Here is an 18,366-nt window from a genome sequence, read left to right as displayed (position 1 = left end):
CGTTTTCCGAAACTGGTAGTATAACTATTGAGATATCAAAAACGCTTTTTTGTGAAGTTTACTTGAACAAAATACTTTTTATTGACTATATGATACTTAAAGAGTATTTACAATAAAGATTTATTGATTATATAAGCAATCATGGAGGGGATAATACTAGTTTTATGGTCAAAACATAAAACTGCGAATTTGCAAAATACAGATTTAATACAATACGACTTGTGCGGTAAGACGTCTCACTGCCTTGGTTCGGATTTAAAAGTAATGTAGAATAATTACCTGCCTACATTTTTCATTTTCCTTAGTTGATCCATCTCATCGCCGCATTGCAATATATCGATACTATAAGCCTTTGCCAATTATTAAATTTAAATCACATGTTAAGAAAACCACGAAAGAAACCAGAAGCCACTGATTCAAATGACAATACATTGGCATTTTTTAATTTATAATTCAATAGTGATGACATAATGTCTATATTTGCGCCATTATTTTGACGTTCTTGTAGTGAAGCCCGTATTGATTATAGTGGACGTAAATTAAATATGTAGTAGGATAATTTGATACTTCATTCAAATTTTCGCGAAAACTAAATTAAACCGTTTACAGAATATTTAGAAACGATTATCAATTAATTATACTGTAGTAAAAGTCTCCAATGCTCAATTCAAATTCGAACACAATGCTAATGTTCGAATTTTATAAACTAATTTAACCAAGAATGTATTTAAAAAGAAAAACTAGTTTTTAGTGAATTATATATTTCGTGTTACAAAAATAAGTATTTCATTATGTCCCTTCTAAGTGATGTGCGAGGTTCTTCGATATATTTTGTACTTGTATTGCTTGCTTTACGGTGGTCATCGGTTAAGGAGAGTGCTTCTCCTGCGTGTATACGTTCCCCAAGCCTTTTTTGGTCGAAACAGGGCCTGTAATGGAAAAAAAGATGCATTATTTACATACGAATCAATTGCTTCTTGCGTAACATGATATTTGTAATAAAAAACTTCCTTTTTGAAAGGAGCTTATGCTAATTGCGGTTTGTAGCAACCGTATATGAATTTACGGCGCATGCGCGTGCGTTTGGAATTCTAAACGGCACACAGCTGCTGATGCTATTCGCGGTTGACTAAATGTAACGAACTCAAGGAAATTAAAATTGCTTGCGTTGTTCTTACTTCTTACACGTTATGATGTCATATTTCTAAATGTAGATATACATATTATATATATGTTTTGATAAATATAAGAACCTAATCGAACTAATTTTATGAAGAGGTGAGTTGTATTGTACACAAAAAAAATCAGATTTCTAGTACACATGCTTTTCAGATTCACTAAGCACTTTAAGTTAGTAAAAAGGCAAAAATAACTACAATTATTCTATAGTAACATGTTTATTGTCATATGGGAATATTCCTTAGTAACATAATTAACATATTCATTTCAAAAGTTTTATGTGCATAATTATTACTTTTAAAGTTTAAACTCTAAAATTCGAATCGGTAGTTTCAGAAATAAAGAAATTTAAATCAACACGTGAAAAAATATGCAGGACGTGTTGTACCATATGGACGAATAGATCGGATGGTGAATGTTTATCTCAGTGGCTCAGGAAAAAATCCTTATTTTATCCGCACGAATTTGAAACAGGCAGCTGGTACCTAGTAACCACATAACTTTAAATTGTTTAGAATAACAGACGAGTTTTGAAAAGACTAAATTTTGAAGAAAATATTAGAATTTTATTAACATGCGTTAAATTATATCAAAAAGTTTACGTAAATATTTTTGTGAAATGTTCTATTTACGAACGACTAGTTTATTAAACGCAGAGGCAATGTTTATAAACAGACGTGATATTGGCAAGTGTACGGGAACGTGCGCGAGCCGCCTATTTCAGTCGTAGTTTCCAGGAAGTTTCCTATCTAAACTTCAGTCTCTGTTTTAATATGATTTAACCTTCAAGCGCTCGCCAATTCTATGATCCGTCTGGAGAGCGCGGCGAACAATTTAAATCTTATTTACAACGAGACGTCTTTATGGAGCCAGAGACACGCTGCATAAACATAATAAATCATTTGTCGTCCAGTCTGAGTGGTGCGACGAGATATTTAAAGCACGATAAGGGCCGGCTCTTGGCATCAGACGATCCTCTGTGATTGACTTTCAAGGGCCATTCATTCAATACTATTTATACGCGGGGATCGTAAATCCGACGCCTGACAGCAAATATTTGGAATAAAAATAATGTAGAGTGTATGCAGTGATAACGCGTCAGTATAATATAATACGTATGGGATATAGTTTTTCAGGCATTATTATCAGAAGTTATTTCAAAAACAACTGTCTTTGTTAAATTAGATAATAATGAGTTAAATAAAAACAAATATAACGCAGCGATCTACACGTGGAGGACACGCACGATATTAACGAGTATCTTTTGCTAGTCGTGCTTTAGCACCTACCCAGTGATCTGTGCGATACAATAGGACGTGCGCGGAGAATTAATGAGTCATTATTTTTATGCACTGAATAGAATCGTAATAGCAGATGCATCGACGCATAGGACCTCCGCGAATTAGTCTCGAGTCTATACGTATCTGATCACAATGCGGCCGTAAATGGTTTTGATATTGTTTAAATATCAAGCGATACTTATATTTTCTTAATATTATATTTTAATTAACATTTTGGTATGTACATATTTTGAAATAAAAAAAGTAAGGTTATTGATAACCTGTCGACCTTCCTTGCTTATTGTATTTAAATTTTTATTATTGTCATATCAGAATTATGCTATAAATTTTGCTATGGGTGTAATAAAGTATTTATTTTAAATCGCTTAGAGTTCATTGATTTTGGCTGTTTATAGTTTTATACGTTACCTTTGCCATTCAAACTTAAAATAAAACAAATTAAAAAAAAGCTCTCGAATTTTTATTCAGATTTCGATAAATTGTTGTCAGCTACTTATTTATGTAAATGAAGCCATATTGTTACATGGAAATTTTGGATACGATCGGTTAGTATTGATTAACAATTACCGACGATTCGCCAACGAGCGTTTCGCATGTTAAGAAGATGTCCATATCGCACTCATGAGCACTTCCGGAGCCCGGAAAGGAAAGGAAATTCGCAAGCAAGTTTGCAATTCTGTACACGACTACCATATTGGCCGAGTTCGTTCACGGTTCACGCTATTGTTGTTTTGTTGTTTAATGTTAATGTCATATTCTTATGTATTATTTCTTGCGTATGGTTATTAGGTATATATTATATTTTTAAATGAATTTTAAGAAATATTTAAAGGAGATAAGAAAATTGTAGCTGAGTTTCTTTCGCCGGTTCTTCTCAGGTCAGGGTGTTTTCTTTTTCCGAACCAGTTTTTTTTTTTTTTTATGGCATCGGTTGGCGGGCGAGCATATAGGCCACCTGATGGTAAGTGGTCACCATCGCCCATAGACAAAGGCGCTGTAAGAAATATTAACCATTCCTTACATCACCTATGCGCCACCAACCTCGGGAACTAAGATGTTATGTCCCTTGTGCCTGTGATTACACTGGCTCACTCACCCTTCTAGCCGAAACACAACAATACAGAGTACTGTTATTTGGCGGTAGAATATCTGATGAGTGGGTGGTACCTACCCAGCCGGGCTTGCACAAAGCCCTACCACCAAGTAAGTGTAAGTGTTTAATTTGAACATCAATAAGAAAGTGTAATACTTCTATATTGAATAAAGGAATTTGAGTTTGAGTTGAGTTTGAGTATGTTTCGAAAGATATATAAAAATAAAATTAATAGATACTAAAAAATTTTCCGATTTAAGCGTTTAATGATATAAGTACATAATTATGAATGTGTATTTCCATGCTTTAAAATAATTTAAAAACATTCACTACTATGTTTGCTTTAGTAATATAAAATATACATAGCTATGTACTTAGACGAGAATAGAACAAAACAAATGTTTTACAATGTTCAAGAGTATTACCGCGCGTAATAGCCGCCGCCCGTTATCGTAAAGTGAGAAATAACGCTATGTACTTACATATTTTGTAATGTACGTCAATGCTTCTGGCATTTATGATAGATCGGCAATAAACAGTTTAGATTGGATGGAGTCTATTATTGACTGCACAAACATCTCGAAGGGAAGCTTTGGGCCATTTCCTGGCAAGAGAAATGGGGCCGTTCGTGACGCACGTTTTACCTACTACATCCGTTCATATTTATAAAACGAACATTTTTTTACGTTTACAAATAATTAAAGCTTTCCGGAACTCGGAGTAGACTTTCTATTTTTGTTGTAAGATTAGCAGCTATTTAGGTCCCTTCAATATTATCTTTTGATATGTATATATATGTGTATATATCGTTTGATTATTGAATGTTTTACATAATTAAAGTTTGCTGATAATTGTTAAATATATTGGAATTAGGATCTTCTGACAGTAGAGTATGTGTCCAAGCCTTTTAAACTACGCTGTTATTTAATAACTATAACATCTGAACTCATATTTACCATGCAAGTACTGAGTAAATTGCTTGCAAATAGTACCTACTGAGTTCATTGACGGTTACTCTTAGTAGAATCTACATTCCGAACCGGTGTAGCATTTAATGTATTAGTGTAACATTCGATACCATTTTTATGAACATATTTGAATGAATAGTATGATGATTTGATTTTTATAACCAAACCTTTTTACATTGAAAAGTATTTTGTGCATTTATTTTGGAAAGTTTTCAGTATTGAATCAGAATAAAGCAAAAACAAGAATAAGCGTTTAATAGTAATTTCGTTACCATAATGGTTCGAGCTGCGTTTCTTTACACGATCACGATTTAACGTGACTAGACTTTGTTTTACTATCGTTCTACGAAATCAACTTGTTTCCATTACACCCAACAAAAATAAAAATAAGGTATGTTGTTGGATACTAAATAGTTTTTCGATATCAATTGAGTATTAAGGTAGAGTTTTATGCCACTAGTTCGCGACAATATTCTTTATAAGTACCTTGAAATAAAAATAGTTATTATATATTTATTTACATAGGAATTATTAAGAATAACGCCTTAAGTATAAAGTCACTGTACAAATCACGACCGCGTTGAATGGTGGCAAGAATTTCCCTATTAAATCGAATATCTAAAATGCTTATTCTCTGTCTCTGTTCTTCATTTAGTGTATTTAAATAATACAAACGTTTATATTGGTTAGCAAATTATTTCGATAAATACAAATTACGAGCAGTACAGACACGCGGTCACTTCAGAATGATTCAATATTAAAAATAGCTAAGTGTAAAAAATTATATTCTAAATAATACATTAGGTCCAGTATTATTTATCCCAATTGGATACAAGAAACCGCTTCAGTCATAACAACTGTGCCGTAATAAATTAAATAATGATATTATCGTTAATATAAACGCACATTTGATAATAAATAGTATTACGGATCTTAAATAGTCTGAAACCATTTTCAAAATAATGCTTAATCTATTGTGCAATTTAGTACGCGTGGCAGAGGTAATGTTTCATAGGTAAACGTTTAATTTTGAAACGTTATGAAAACGATACAAGAGAATCCGAGATTTCATCATTTTCACAACAAGCACATGCATGCATGAAATATTTGCATGTAACTCCCATATAAACTATGTAATTATTTTACATGTATCTTCTAATATATATGAATTTGACTTTTATTGATAAAATTTTCGTTTATTCCGATGGTTTTGGATGCTAAATTACATTAAAAAATATTACTAATTATATGCATGTAAGTACTTTTTATGGACTATCCTTAGACAAGACATATGTTACTGGATTTGTATTAAGTTACACAAGATATGTTTTGTAACTACCTAGGTGATATTTCTAATGTATTTCAACTTTCTGGGAGAGCATTGATTATCCTTAACACAGGTTATTTAATTAGCCTAGCTAGGATAGCCAGTACTTGATCTGTGTTTCGTTTGATGACTATGTTATTATGCACTAAGACTTTTTGTCCTAGTTCAACAGTGTAATTGTTTATAAGGACGATTTTTTGTGGAATAAAAATTATTATTATTATTAAGTAGGCACATTCGTATGCCGTACGCTACCAATAGAATATATTTGTAATATGCTCTTCCTGTATTTTTATAACAAAATATTATTATATAGGCATATATAGAAATCAAATGGATTTGGATTAAAAAAAAAGTTATTTGTAACGTTTTTTTTTTATGGCATTGGTTGGCTAACGAGCATATGGGCTACCTGATGGTAAGTGGTCACCACCGCCCATGGACAAAGGCGCTGTAAGAAATATTAACCATTCCTTACATCACCTATGCGCCACCAACCTTGGGAACTAAGATGTTATGTCCCTTGTGCCTGTGATTACACTGGCTCACTCACCCTTCTAACCGGAACACCACAATACAGTGTACTGTTATTTGGCAGTAGAATATCTGATGAGTGGGTGGTACCTACCCAGACGGGATTGCACAAAGCCCTACCACCAAGTAATCGCGTCTCGCACCCCTTACAGTCAAAGTCAAAGTCAAAAATCTTTATTCAATATAGAAGTGTTTACACTTGCTTATTGATTGTCAAAAATTTAGTTATTGCCATCAATATAAATGAAATATTATAAAGAGGTGATTTTTTTATTTCCAAATTTAGTGATCGAATTATAAAATTAAACTCACTAGTAGAATGCTAAATTATTCCTGAGTGCTATAGGGTATGAATTATATTTATATGATATCGTTTCTTTAAAACAATTCACCCGAGCGAAACCTGGTCTCACTAGTCACTTATAAATACAATCAAATAACATGGAAACGTGAAGATACGCCGAAATCTATCACCGATACTTCTCAGAGACCGCCTTATTCTTTATCCCACGACGCGATCACCCGCTGAATATTAAGTCGAGTTCAATGCTCACGTGCATCGCGTTTTGTTTAGTCTGTTTCATATGAGATTATAAATATGCGAGTATTCAGCGCAACTCAAATGTGCTTTTCGTGAAAAACAGGTTATAAAAACACCTGCCTGATGTTAGTCGTCGCCTCCTCTGTTTATCTATTTCATAAATCGTTGATTCATTATTTGAAAACACGCTACTTTCATCCGAAATATAATTGAACGTATCGAAAGATCGAAATTTATTTATTTGATCACGAGCGATATCTAAATCACTGAGTTCTAACGACAACTCCTATTAAATATATTTTCCTAAAGTCGTTCTACTTATGTTTTTTTGTAACATGATTACGGCGATTTCTTGGTATTCTGAAAGGTATATGAATATAACAGTCTTCACTAACACGCTCGATGTTGGAACGTCGGTGTCAACAAACCAATAAATTCTATATTAATGTTTATTTATCGTTAATTGTCAAAAATTGGTATGAGCAGGAAGTGAGAGGCTTCCCGGCGGCGAGTGAAAACCTCGGGGGCGGAAGCGGTGCGGTGCGAGAGACAAGCTTGCATTACAAATACGACTAAATGAACGCACCACGCACGTGCGTATTGATCGACACGCATATCTGCAGTGATCGAGAATTTTGAACTTATATTTTACTTTATTTATATTTCATTATTTACAATAATTGATTTGGATACTTGGAAATATACACCGTAAATTATGACTTATCTGGGAGTAAATAGAAAGTAAATAAGTATATCTTCTTGTTTTGAACAAGATTTTTTTACAATCAACGTTTTTGTATTCAATACCAATAAAAATAACAACAAATTAAATATTTTTTACATTAATATTTATAATAAGTAATAGAAGAATATAATATAACGTTAATAAAACTTTTATTTAATTTAGACGCCTCGATGAATTCATAAAAGTCTTGTCATTCTGCGCGAGGTGCGAACAAAAGTTTTAAATGGATGAGATACTGTTGGAGTGATTCGTTCCATTAATTGGCAGATTAAGCCGTTCTCTTATATTATATTTTATTCGTGGCTCATCTGGACCAATGTTAAAAATGTGCAAGGAAATGTCTGTCTGTCGCTCTTTCACGGCCAAACCGTTGAAACGAATTTGATGAAATTTTGTATGAAGCAAGCTTAAACTCCAAGGAAGGTCAATCACTAAAATGTGGGGGACTCAGCTTATATTGAATATAAGAGTAACGTACTCATACTTTGTACTTACATTATATATCTTTGTGAAATAAAAGAATCATAATAGGACAGATTTAAGTTGATCGTTTAGAAATTTGTTGCGTGTTGCTGCTTAGATTATCTCATCTGTACATAGTAATAAAACAAAGTCGCTTCCCACCATTTGTACGCTTTGATTTTTTAACCTACGCAACGGATTGTAATGCGGTTTCCATCAATAAGCAGAGTGATCCAAGAATTTTTACTTCAGAATATTTTTTTTCTTATTATGAATCTTATTATATCCGTGTGAAACCGGAACGGGTAATTAACTAACACTTTAAAATGGGGACCCATTAATTAATATAAACTCTTATAGCCGAGGAATACATTTTTTTAATCGGTAAAAAATTCTGGCGGGAAATAAAGTAACTCTCAGACGGCTTCGTGTGCAAAAGCTACAAAGATATAAAATCGTGCGAAACAAACTAGCATGTCATTGCAATGTTGCAATTATGTATGTAGGGTCAGTAACTACATTTTATAAATGTTATCAATATATAATTTTAATCTTTGACATATTATATAGTTATTAGGTACTCGTAGGTAGGTGAATCATACATTACTAAAAATATAAAAAATGTCCAATTTCAGTCATGAGAATATTAAAGGGGTTCAACAACAAAAACACGATGGACCGATCTACGGATGGATAATTATATGATTTTTAAATAAAAACATAAAATGTTCACAGAATCGAATTCAATGTGACCCCAGCAAATCAAAGCAACGCCGAGCGAGTGCACCCACGCGACTTTATTTTAGAACATTTAACTGGATCCAATAACTGGCATGACGCCAGAGAGCGTCGCACGACTCGCCTGAGGCGGCCGCGGCCGAGACGCCCGCGACGCGACGGCCCGCTGCCCGCTAACGAGTTACGACTATGCAGTGACGCCGTAAACATTCCCTCTAGGTATTCCTTTTTGAAATCATCTTTTGGTTCTGTTTTTAACACATCGGTAACGAGCGTCATATGTTTGAGACGTATATTTTTAGCAATACAGAAAACTAGACTGACTGCCTACTGATATGAAAGACGCGGGCTGTCCGCTACGGGCAACAAACAGGCAGACAGAGTTACTTTCTAATATTAGTATAGTATAGTGGCAAACCTCGTCCGCTAAGGGTGCATGCTCTATTGCAAACAAAATCCTAATTCAGGACACGATGGAATATAAGTTCCTTGATGAGAATTTCAAGATCGAAATTTTATATGACGGTAAATATTATATGAAATTTTAGTCACTTACCAAGCAAAGCATCTTTGCCGACGTGTATATTGCAATAAATGTGATGTTCACTGGGCATCGGATCTGCTGGACCATCTGCACCGGCCTCCATCAGTCTCAGCTTGGCTGATAAATTTTGTACGTCTGTAAAACCATTACAAATAAATGTCATGATAAAAAATATAGCAATAAATTACCTGTGATATAAAAAGAACAGACTACTTCGACCAATGACCACAGATTGGCATTGGAAATAGTCGAAGTCAATTATAAAATAAAATTACACTAGATTTTTGTCTCGTGAAAAAACGGACCGGATGTAGACCGTGATTGATTTCGTTATTCGTCGTCCGTTTTTATGGAACCTCTGTTAGAATTTGATATGTCTAGCTCCTTACTGATCGATAGTTTGAAATTAATTCTAAATCTTTTAAATAGTACCATTTGTTATTTAATTAGTTCACATTCGTATCACGTTTGATGGATTTGAATATAACGATGCAAGACTAATAAAACTGTAATAAAATAATTCTTCTTGGGCGATGAGTGAAAGTTTTGTGCCTAATATATAAAACTATGAATAGGTTAATCTCTGTCAGTATATCTATATTTATCGGCTGTACTTATTTACAAAACTGAACTAATATTATGAATGCGAGAGTAAGTCTGTCCGTCTGTCTGAATGTTACGCTTTCACGGCTAAACCACTGATTCGAACTTGATGACATTTGGTATGAACCCCAAAGGAGGACATGGGGTACTTTTTTATATCTAAAACCTTCGACCCTAACCTAACTCACAGCGAATTCTCGGGCGGAAACGAGTTATGAAATAAATCGCATAATAATAATAAATATATACATTATGATTTATTGTTTCATAATATAGAATGTGTGTTTAAAAGATATAATTTAAAGCCGTTTTTTTACAAAGCGTCACCTCTAATAAAGTTCAAAGCGCTATCAATAAAAATAAAAGAGTTGGGAGTATACGAGCTAATCGTTTCCTGTGCGTAAAAAAACGGAACGGTAGATCGCAGCGAAGCCAAAACCGAATCGCTTCAGCTACCGTCTGTGTTCTGGTTTTGGTATAAGCGAATGCAAACAAAAAACACCGTTAGCTATTGTTTCGGTGGCGGTCGGCAACGCAGGTCAGAATTAGTAGCGCACATGTTTAAACAAACCCGCATTGTTTACGCGGGAACACCGCCTGCGCTGTTCACCTTCAACGAGCTGCGTTAAATGTACATTTACGATATTTCGATATTACAGATGAAGCACACTCATGCTCTGTGTAGGCTAGTCTATACAACTCAATTCTCATGGTTCATGGCGCCACTGGTGGGCGGAATGAGCCATAATTCACTGTTCCGCCCGAAGCGTTTCTAGTTTCTTTTCCATTAAATGTTATAATAAATATTTTGACTCATAAAATACACGTGTAAACACATCAACACTTTGTTGTATTGATGGGCAGATCTTGCAATATATTGATTATTGAAGCATATTTCAGTAATTTATTTGTGAATTTCTTTCAACGTGTGCACGATCTGTAAGAACAAAAATGATTGCCCGAACGGGCAATGTATACGCTTCTACAACAGAATCCCAGAAAGCGTTAAAAATGCTTCTGTTACCAAATTTAAAAAAATTGTTAAGGAACGCTTTTGTGCGAAAGGTTACTATACAATTAGTGAGTTTATGTTTGATAGCACACCTTGGGAATGATCGCCTCCTGGCTGTTTCTTATACAATTATGTATATAATTAATTTGACAAAAAAAAGACCCGCTGAGTTTCTTTCGCCGGTTCTTCTCAGGTCAGGGTGTTCCATTTTCCGAACCGGTGGTAGTGTTTAATTTGACTATCAATAAGTAAGTGTAATGCTTCTATATTGAGTAAAGGAATTTGAGTTTGATTTCTTGCGAAATATCGCCGACATGATTGCTCGCAAGGAGAGATATCGTTCAAACTCGCGGACCAGGGAATGCCCCCAGGGTATCCCGGTCCGCGCCAAAGTGGTGACAAACTGTCATCATTTCAAAATGTCGCTTTCGTCTCATACAGGCTTCGAAGGCCGACAGGACAGCTCGGAAGACGCGTTTGGACGCGTATGTCTCTAGTACTCTCTAGATCCGTCCAGTTTATTTAGACATTTAATTCGACTTTAAAATTAGGACAGTGTCTAGTCTGATTTTAAGTGGCCTCCTTAATTATACCTTATTATTTAGTAAAAAAAATCTTCTAGATGCTATTTATACCCGCGGGTTAATAATTTCTTATATTAATAAATATTAATAATATTATTGTTTATCGTTTTTTTTTAATAAAGAATCCACTATAACGGATTTTAGGTAAAATATACGTTGAAAACATAAAAAAATACGGATATAAAAATATTCGAATAAGTCAAAAGTGCGTGCCATGTTATCGAACTTTTGCGAAACAATCTAACAACGCTAGATTAATGTTCCGTATCTTTAATTTTTTATGCATTATTTTAAAAACTATTAACCAAACTTTAAAATGGCTGTCATGGTTGCGACAGGTCTTCAATTTCAGTTTCGTAATCAAAAATTGAAACAAAATCATCTTAATTTTTTATGTGTAGTATTACTATTATTATACATTCCTAAACGATTCTTTTTTACAAATCTATTATTTTATTAATTATTTCACCGATTGACCAATAAAATAGCCCATTTGGTGGTTAATGCAATGTTTTTTTCTAGAAATTATTTTAATAATTGACATGTTTTTTAATTAATCGGTATAGATTAGATGCTCCCGTTATTCCTGAACTAAATTTATAAATCTCGCGCCATGTTGGTTCTAAAATTAAGTGGGAGACGATCCTTTTTTTTCGCTGGAAAAACGCATTACGCTTTTCCCCCACATTATGTATTCGTTGTGGAAATCGCCGGCGCTGAAGGCACCGGAATACCCACTAAAACAGCAGTACCCACTCCGACTTTACGTGGGGGCACCACGAGATCGCTTACGAAGTGGGAGACGACCCACATTATTATTATACATGCATAAATTTAATGCATACCTACATATATTTAAATAAAAATATTATGTAATTGCCAATAACAGAGAAGGCTGTTAACATTTTTCTTAATACCAAATATGTATGACGGTTAGCACACAGCGACTAAGGGAGTAACTGTAATTAATAATAGTTTCCTTTGCATTATTGTTATTTAAATATATTAAAAATAATATGGGGAAATGACAATATTGTAAAACTATAGCTAGAGCTAGAATTATTGGTTTTTTGATTTGATTCGTTATTTTCTTGTTGTAATAAGAGCAGCGTTCGAAGTAAGGTGTGTAACATCTAAAAAGGGCGAACCTAAAAATGTAAATATTATGGGATAAATATTGGTATTTCCTAAAGGCGACATTGTAGCGTGTTTTGAATATGAGTAAAATATTATAAAACCAAGGCGAGGGCAACAAGAAAGGTTAGGACGTATAGGTATAAATATTATATAAATTTATTAAGTATATATTGACGAACCAATAAGTAACTATTGCGCACATTACGTTAAAACAAAACCATCACGACAATTATTATTATCAAGTACACGAGTTCATTAGCTATTTAAATTGTTATTCATTAGTTATTAAATAAGGAAATACATATCCCTGAGTTATGAAGTGTGATACTTGTATCCAAATAGATGTTAAGCTAAGGTCGAAGATGTTAATCGTTTAATCTGTTGATATTCATTGAACGTCGTCTGTTTCGTTAGACTCGCCTACTTAGATAAAACTATAGGGTATGCTTGTCTTATACACGGAGGCCGCACGGCCATCAACGTCCAGAATAAATAAAATGTTGTAACTAATATTTGTATCTGGTTTATATGTAACGTAATTTTATACGCTTATTTTGGATTGATGGTTTGTATAATTATGTATTCTTACCATAGCATAATATGACTTTGATGGACATAATTAATAATTACTGGTATTGTATAGAACTGTTTCATAGTTTACATTTTAATGATAAGCTATTTACTTATATATTTAAAAGATATAGTAATTAAATGAAATGTAAGAAACTTTGTCATAGTAACATTTTTTTAGGATTTTTAGGTTGTATTTCCGATAAGCGTATACTGTCGTTCGGTAATGACGTATTTTGACCTCCTTATCAAAAATAACGATGACGTCATTTTGAATATGAAAGAAGAAGGAGAAACTCTTTTCTTCAGTGAGCATTTCTAGCCCATTTAGACTATTTTAGTTTCCCCAGATAGGGAATGTGTGTGTACAATTGCAACCATCATCTTGATCATAATGAAGTGATTGTTGTAAATTTCGCCATTGTTAAAGGAGTGGGAGAAGAATTTTTGCACGAAGTGCTTACATTAGCGTTGCGTCCCCATTACACTTAGGATCGTCGTCGAAGAGTTGCTGGGCGCTATAAGCATTACAATTATCCGCAAATGGCCGAAGAACGCTAAAGTCGAGTGCACTCCTTTGATTTGTATCACCAAAGGCTCTTAATACTAAGTGGAAATTTATACGTAAAACTTTGAAGAAGTCGCAATTATGTTTATCGAACGACACACGTTCTCTTTTATTTTTCAAATTCTAAGTACCTTTTGCGCCAATTTTCGTTGACGATATTCGTAATTAGGAGGTAAAAATACGTTATTATACCAAACTTCAGATTCATCGGCTGTATGCGCTTTTCAGAAGTTCATCCGTCTCTCTTTCACAGCCAAACCACGGCATCAAATTTGATAATATTTGGTATAATGCAAACTTGAACCTCAAGGAGGTTCTAAGTAAATTTTTATATTTATTTAGGAAGACCTAGTTTTAGAAATAAATTATGATAGTGAATTAATGAAAATATATTCAGTACTGAAACATCCGACCATACAGGAGAGATTATATTTATATTTATATTTAAACTCACTGTAAATATTATTTAGCATTTTTTTAGCATTAGCAGCCTGTAAATTTTCCCACTGCTGGGCTAAAGGCCTCCTCTCCCTTTGTGGAGAAGGTTTGGAGCATATTCCACCACGCTGCTCCAATGCGGGTTGGCGGAATACATATGTGGCAGAATTTCGTTGAAATGGGACACATGCAGGTTTCCTCACGATGTTTTCCTTCACCGCCGAGCACGAGATGAATTATAAACATAAATTAAGCACATGAAAATTCAGTGGTGCCTGCCTGGGTTTGAACCCGAAATCATCGATTAAGATGCACGCGTTCTAACCACTGGGCCATCTCGGCTCTAAATATTATAATTATAGAGTATTTTTCAATAAATTCAAGTTTTAAATTCCATTTTAATTCATTTTTATTTACTTAATAAACGGGCAGGTTTGGTACTTCACAATGAGATCTTGAATTTAAAAAAAATTGCTAGAAATGGCAGTTCTGATTGTTGTAGTCGGCGCAAAGGCAAAAGGATAATAATTAGATGCATCATGTATCCAATTCTGGTCTATATGAAGAATAACTTGTATAAATTTTTCTTTTGTGTATAGATAGGCGGACGAGCAAACCTGCCACCTGAGTGTAAATGGTCAGCACCGCCCATAGACCTTAGACTAAGTATTGCTGCTTAGCGGTAGAATGATATATGACAAGTGGGTGGTACCTACCCAGACGGGCTTGCACAAACCCCTACCACCAACCGATTTTCGTAATGATTTACAAAATTCGATTTCTGTAAAGATAACTGTATATATATATAAGCTTAGGATGCTGTTCCATCCAATTTCAGAAATTATAATATTTATATCGCGTAATAAAAATAATAACAGGATGCAGCGCCAACGTTTAGTTAAGATATTTAGTTATATAATGTATTTCAGCCAAAAATATACTCGTACAGCGTGTACGAGTATATTTTTGACAGACTTGTCTTCACATTATATCATCATACTGGCATTCTACGAGTTATTTTTGTCACTGAATACTTCTTAACTCTTTTGTCCATATTAAATACGCGTCTATTAAGATGTCCGACGATTATTTAAATCATAACCTAAAAATTATAGTACAATAAGTAAGATAAACAATATAAAGACAAATCCTATTTCCCTTAGTCAATCCATAACTTGTGAGTTACTTTACCGATTTCATTCATTTTATTTAGTTTTTTAATACTCTGTAGAATATTACATTAGCATTTTTTTTTTAATAGAAAAAAAATAATATTACGGAAAGACAAATTTAGATAAAAGCGCAACAAAATTAAAAAAATTCAATACCGTATTGGCATTTTATATGGATTTTCTGATAGGGAGTGTCAGCTATAAATATATTTTTACGCGCCATCGCCAGAAAGGAAAGTGACAAAGTTAGGTATGATTTTATTTTATGGTGTCGGTAGGCGGACGGGCAAATAGGCTACTTACCATCAGGCGATGGTAAGTGGTCACCACCGTCCATAGACAATGGCGCTGTAAGAAATATTAACCATTCCTCACATCATTCATCATTACTTGGGAACTAAGATGCTATGTCCCTTGTGCCTGTAGTTACACTGACTCACTCACCCTTTAAACCATAACACAATAATACTGAGTACTGCTGTTTGGCGGTAGAATAGCTGATGAGTGGATGGTACCTACCCAGACGGGCTTGCATGTATCAAAAAACACTGCGGTGAACACTATGTTTTTGAAATAATTTATTGTCAATATTTATTCCAATTTAAATTGAATATTCCTAGCTAAAACAGTCTGTCAATGTAAGTTTGTCGGGTCAGCTGCTAGCTGCTAGGTGTCAGTCTAGGTGTCACCAAATAAGTATTTGCTTACCTGTCTTAAGGGTCTGTTTCAACACTCGCCATTGCTTCGCGTGGTATAGTGACAGAGTTACAACTACCACAAAAAACACTATACACCCACTGACGGCAAGAGTTAGGGTCGATGTCTGGATATCCCACTCTAGATCATCACTCACTTCACCGCTGTAGTCTGAGTCCTCGTAATATTCATAATCACTGGACGTTTCACTCGCGTCATTGTCTTTCTCCGTGTTGAAGGGCCAGATGCGGACCTCGTAAAGAGGTTGGCAAATGGTGTCCCGGTGTAGCTCGCATGGATATTTAACGGCGAGGCGGCGCGGGTCGCAGCGTGTGCAGGGGATGCAGGCGCCGCGCTGCCGGTGCCACCAAGTGCGCCCCCGCTCGCACGCTCCGTCACTCGATACGGTCCCGAGCGCGAGGGTAGCGATCACCAAACACAACTTCGCTATCTCTCCTCGCATTACCTGAACAGATAAACAGTCATTTTTTTATGAAATTCGATTGTCAGAGCTATAAATCCTCACCTTAACATCAAATCAAATAAAATAGAAAACGAACATAAAATCATTTGTTGATAATAAAATGTTCGATTTCTTTTCATGCATATTTATGAGAACTACATAATACATATAAAAAAGCTATCCTTTTGTTATCTGTAATTAGAGTAACCATGGTAGAAAAAAATATTATTTTTAAATTTATTCGTTCTTATTATACCTATTTAATCATTTCAATTAGATGGTATACCACAGAATACCAATTCAAAATTCAAGAGAATAATAATTGTGAGTGTGTAAAATTCATGATGTTTTCAAATTTATTTGAAATATTTACGCGTAGGTATTGTTTTTGACAAGAGTTAAAAGTTACAAAAAGGTCATACTCTTACGACTTGTACGACTCTTTAACTTGTTACTAGAACCTTTCAGTTTGAAATTTTGATGACTGAGCATTATAAATGTAATTGACGACAGTTTTATTACTTTGAAACACACTTTCATGTAATCTCTCCTTGTAAGTTGCAACTAACAACTTTCTAAAACCCTTGTAACCTTAATTTTAAACGTAACGTCCAATGCATATAAATGGATCTAAATCTTTACGTATTATCGATACGCTTCTATATTGGTGAAGTATTAATTTGTCGAAGTAAACCATATAACTTTTAACGTTATATTAAAATAATAAACTTGAATAGACTCTCTAGTATTCGGTATAGCTGTTGATTCTTTATTTTTAGTACTAAAATCCTTACTTAATAATAATTCAAAAAAATAATTGAAAATTTTATTCCTCCAATAATATTTTAACAAATTGGAACAGTTCTTATGAAGAATTAGTTTAAAGCACATTGCAAAACATTTTACAAATTGAAGGAGTATAAGAAATCAATTAAAATAAGAAAATACTAAATGTTTTTAACGTGAATACATCGACGATGCAGTAGTATATTAATATTACTTTAAAAGTATGATAATTTTACCTTAGTACTTAGATTCATGTAGCTCTCCTAGGTTTCCATAAAGGTCATCCCTCATCTCCTCGTATAATACAATACTTTCACTAGCACATCACATCTTTCTTCTAAACGTAGCATTTACAAAATAAATTATAACGTTAATGAATACATGAAAAGATGCTTATCGTATTTTCGTATACATATTTCATAAAGTTTTGTTTATATCGATGTTTATAATGTATTTTTAACGCGCGTTATGAATACGTGTAACGTTAGCGACGCGCTACGCCTACTGGCTAGTAGAAGTAGATGTAACTAAACCCGTAAATCGACTGAACCCGACACCCGTCCGAGTCCGAGTTAGTGCCGGAGTCGCGACGCTCGACCTGAGAATCTCTCAAGCCTCGACTCGTCTAGCCGTAGCCATAAGTGATTAATTATTGTTTGTGAATTGTGACGGTCCTCCTACATTGTCTAGGTCTATTTATTTTAATGATACCTATGTAATACCATTTTTAAGAGGCTTTGTATATAAATATTTTGTTAAACATCATTGTGGGATGTTCTTATATAATACATAGGTATTAGTGTAATTTTACACAAAGATTTTATTTCCCCTATTCAGAAATCCGTGATTGTATGAGTTATTGTTGTCATTAATGTAGTGTCCATCATTGAATAGTTAATGTTTTG

General features: G+C 34.0%; 1 protein-coding gene across 1 annotated transcript; it reads right to left on the bottom strand.

The window, feature by feature from the left end:
- Nucleotides 1-750: 750 nt before the first annotated feature.
- On the bottom strand, nucleotides 751-18,064 carry LOC125077627 (tumor necrosis factor receptor superfamily member wengen). Its single transcript, XM_047689608.1, has 4 exons — nucleotides 17,698-18,064; nucleotides 16,225-16,678; nucleotides 9,445-9,567; nucleotides 751-929 (listed from the first exon to the last, which is right to left on the bottom strand). The coding sequence occupies exons 1-4, from the start codon at nucleotides 17,713-17,715 to the stop codon at nucleotides 868-870; spliced, it is 657 nt and encodes a 218-aa protein (XP_047545564.1). The 5' UTR covers nucleotides 17,716-18,064; the 3' UTR covers nucleotides 751-867.
- Nucleotides 18,065-18,366: the final 302 nt, after the last annotated feature.

The sequence above is a fragment of the Vanessa atalanta genome, chromosome 4 (genome assembly GCF_905147765.1).
Source record: "Vanessa atalanta chromosome 4, ilVanAtal1.2, whole genome shotgun sequence".
Classification (NCBI taxonomy): Eukaryota; Metazoa; Arthropoda; class Insecta; order Lepidoptera; family Nymphalidae; genus Vanessa; species Vanessa atalanta.
The sequence above is the reverse complement of the archived record's forward strand: the minus strand, read 5'-3'. Positions and strand labels throughout refer to the sequence as shown.

What these genes read in the sequence shown, in the direction of transcription:
- LOC125077627 (XM_047689608.1), bottom strand. An exon ending in GAAACAGACCCTTAAGACAG is followed by an intron (nt 9,568 to 16,224) that starts GTAAGCAAATAC and finishes ATGGTTTTACAG; the next exon opens with ACGTACAAAATTTATCAGCC. An exon ending in CGGCAAAGATGCTTTGCTTG is followed by an intron (nt 930 to 9,444) that starts GTAAGTGACTAA and finishes TTTCCATTACAG; the next exon opens with GCCCTGTTTCGACCAAAAAA.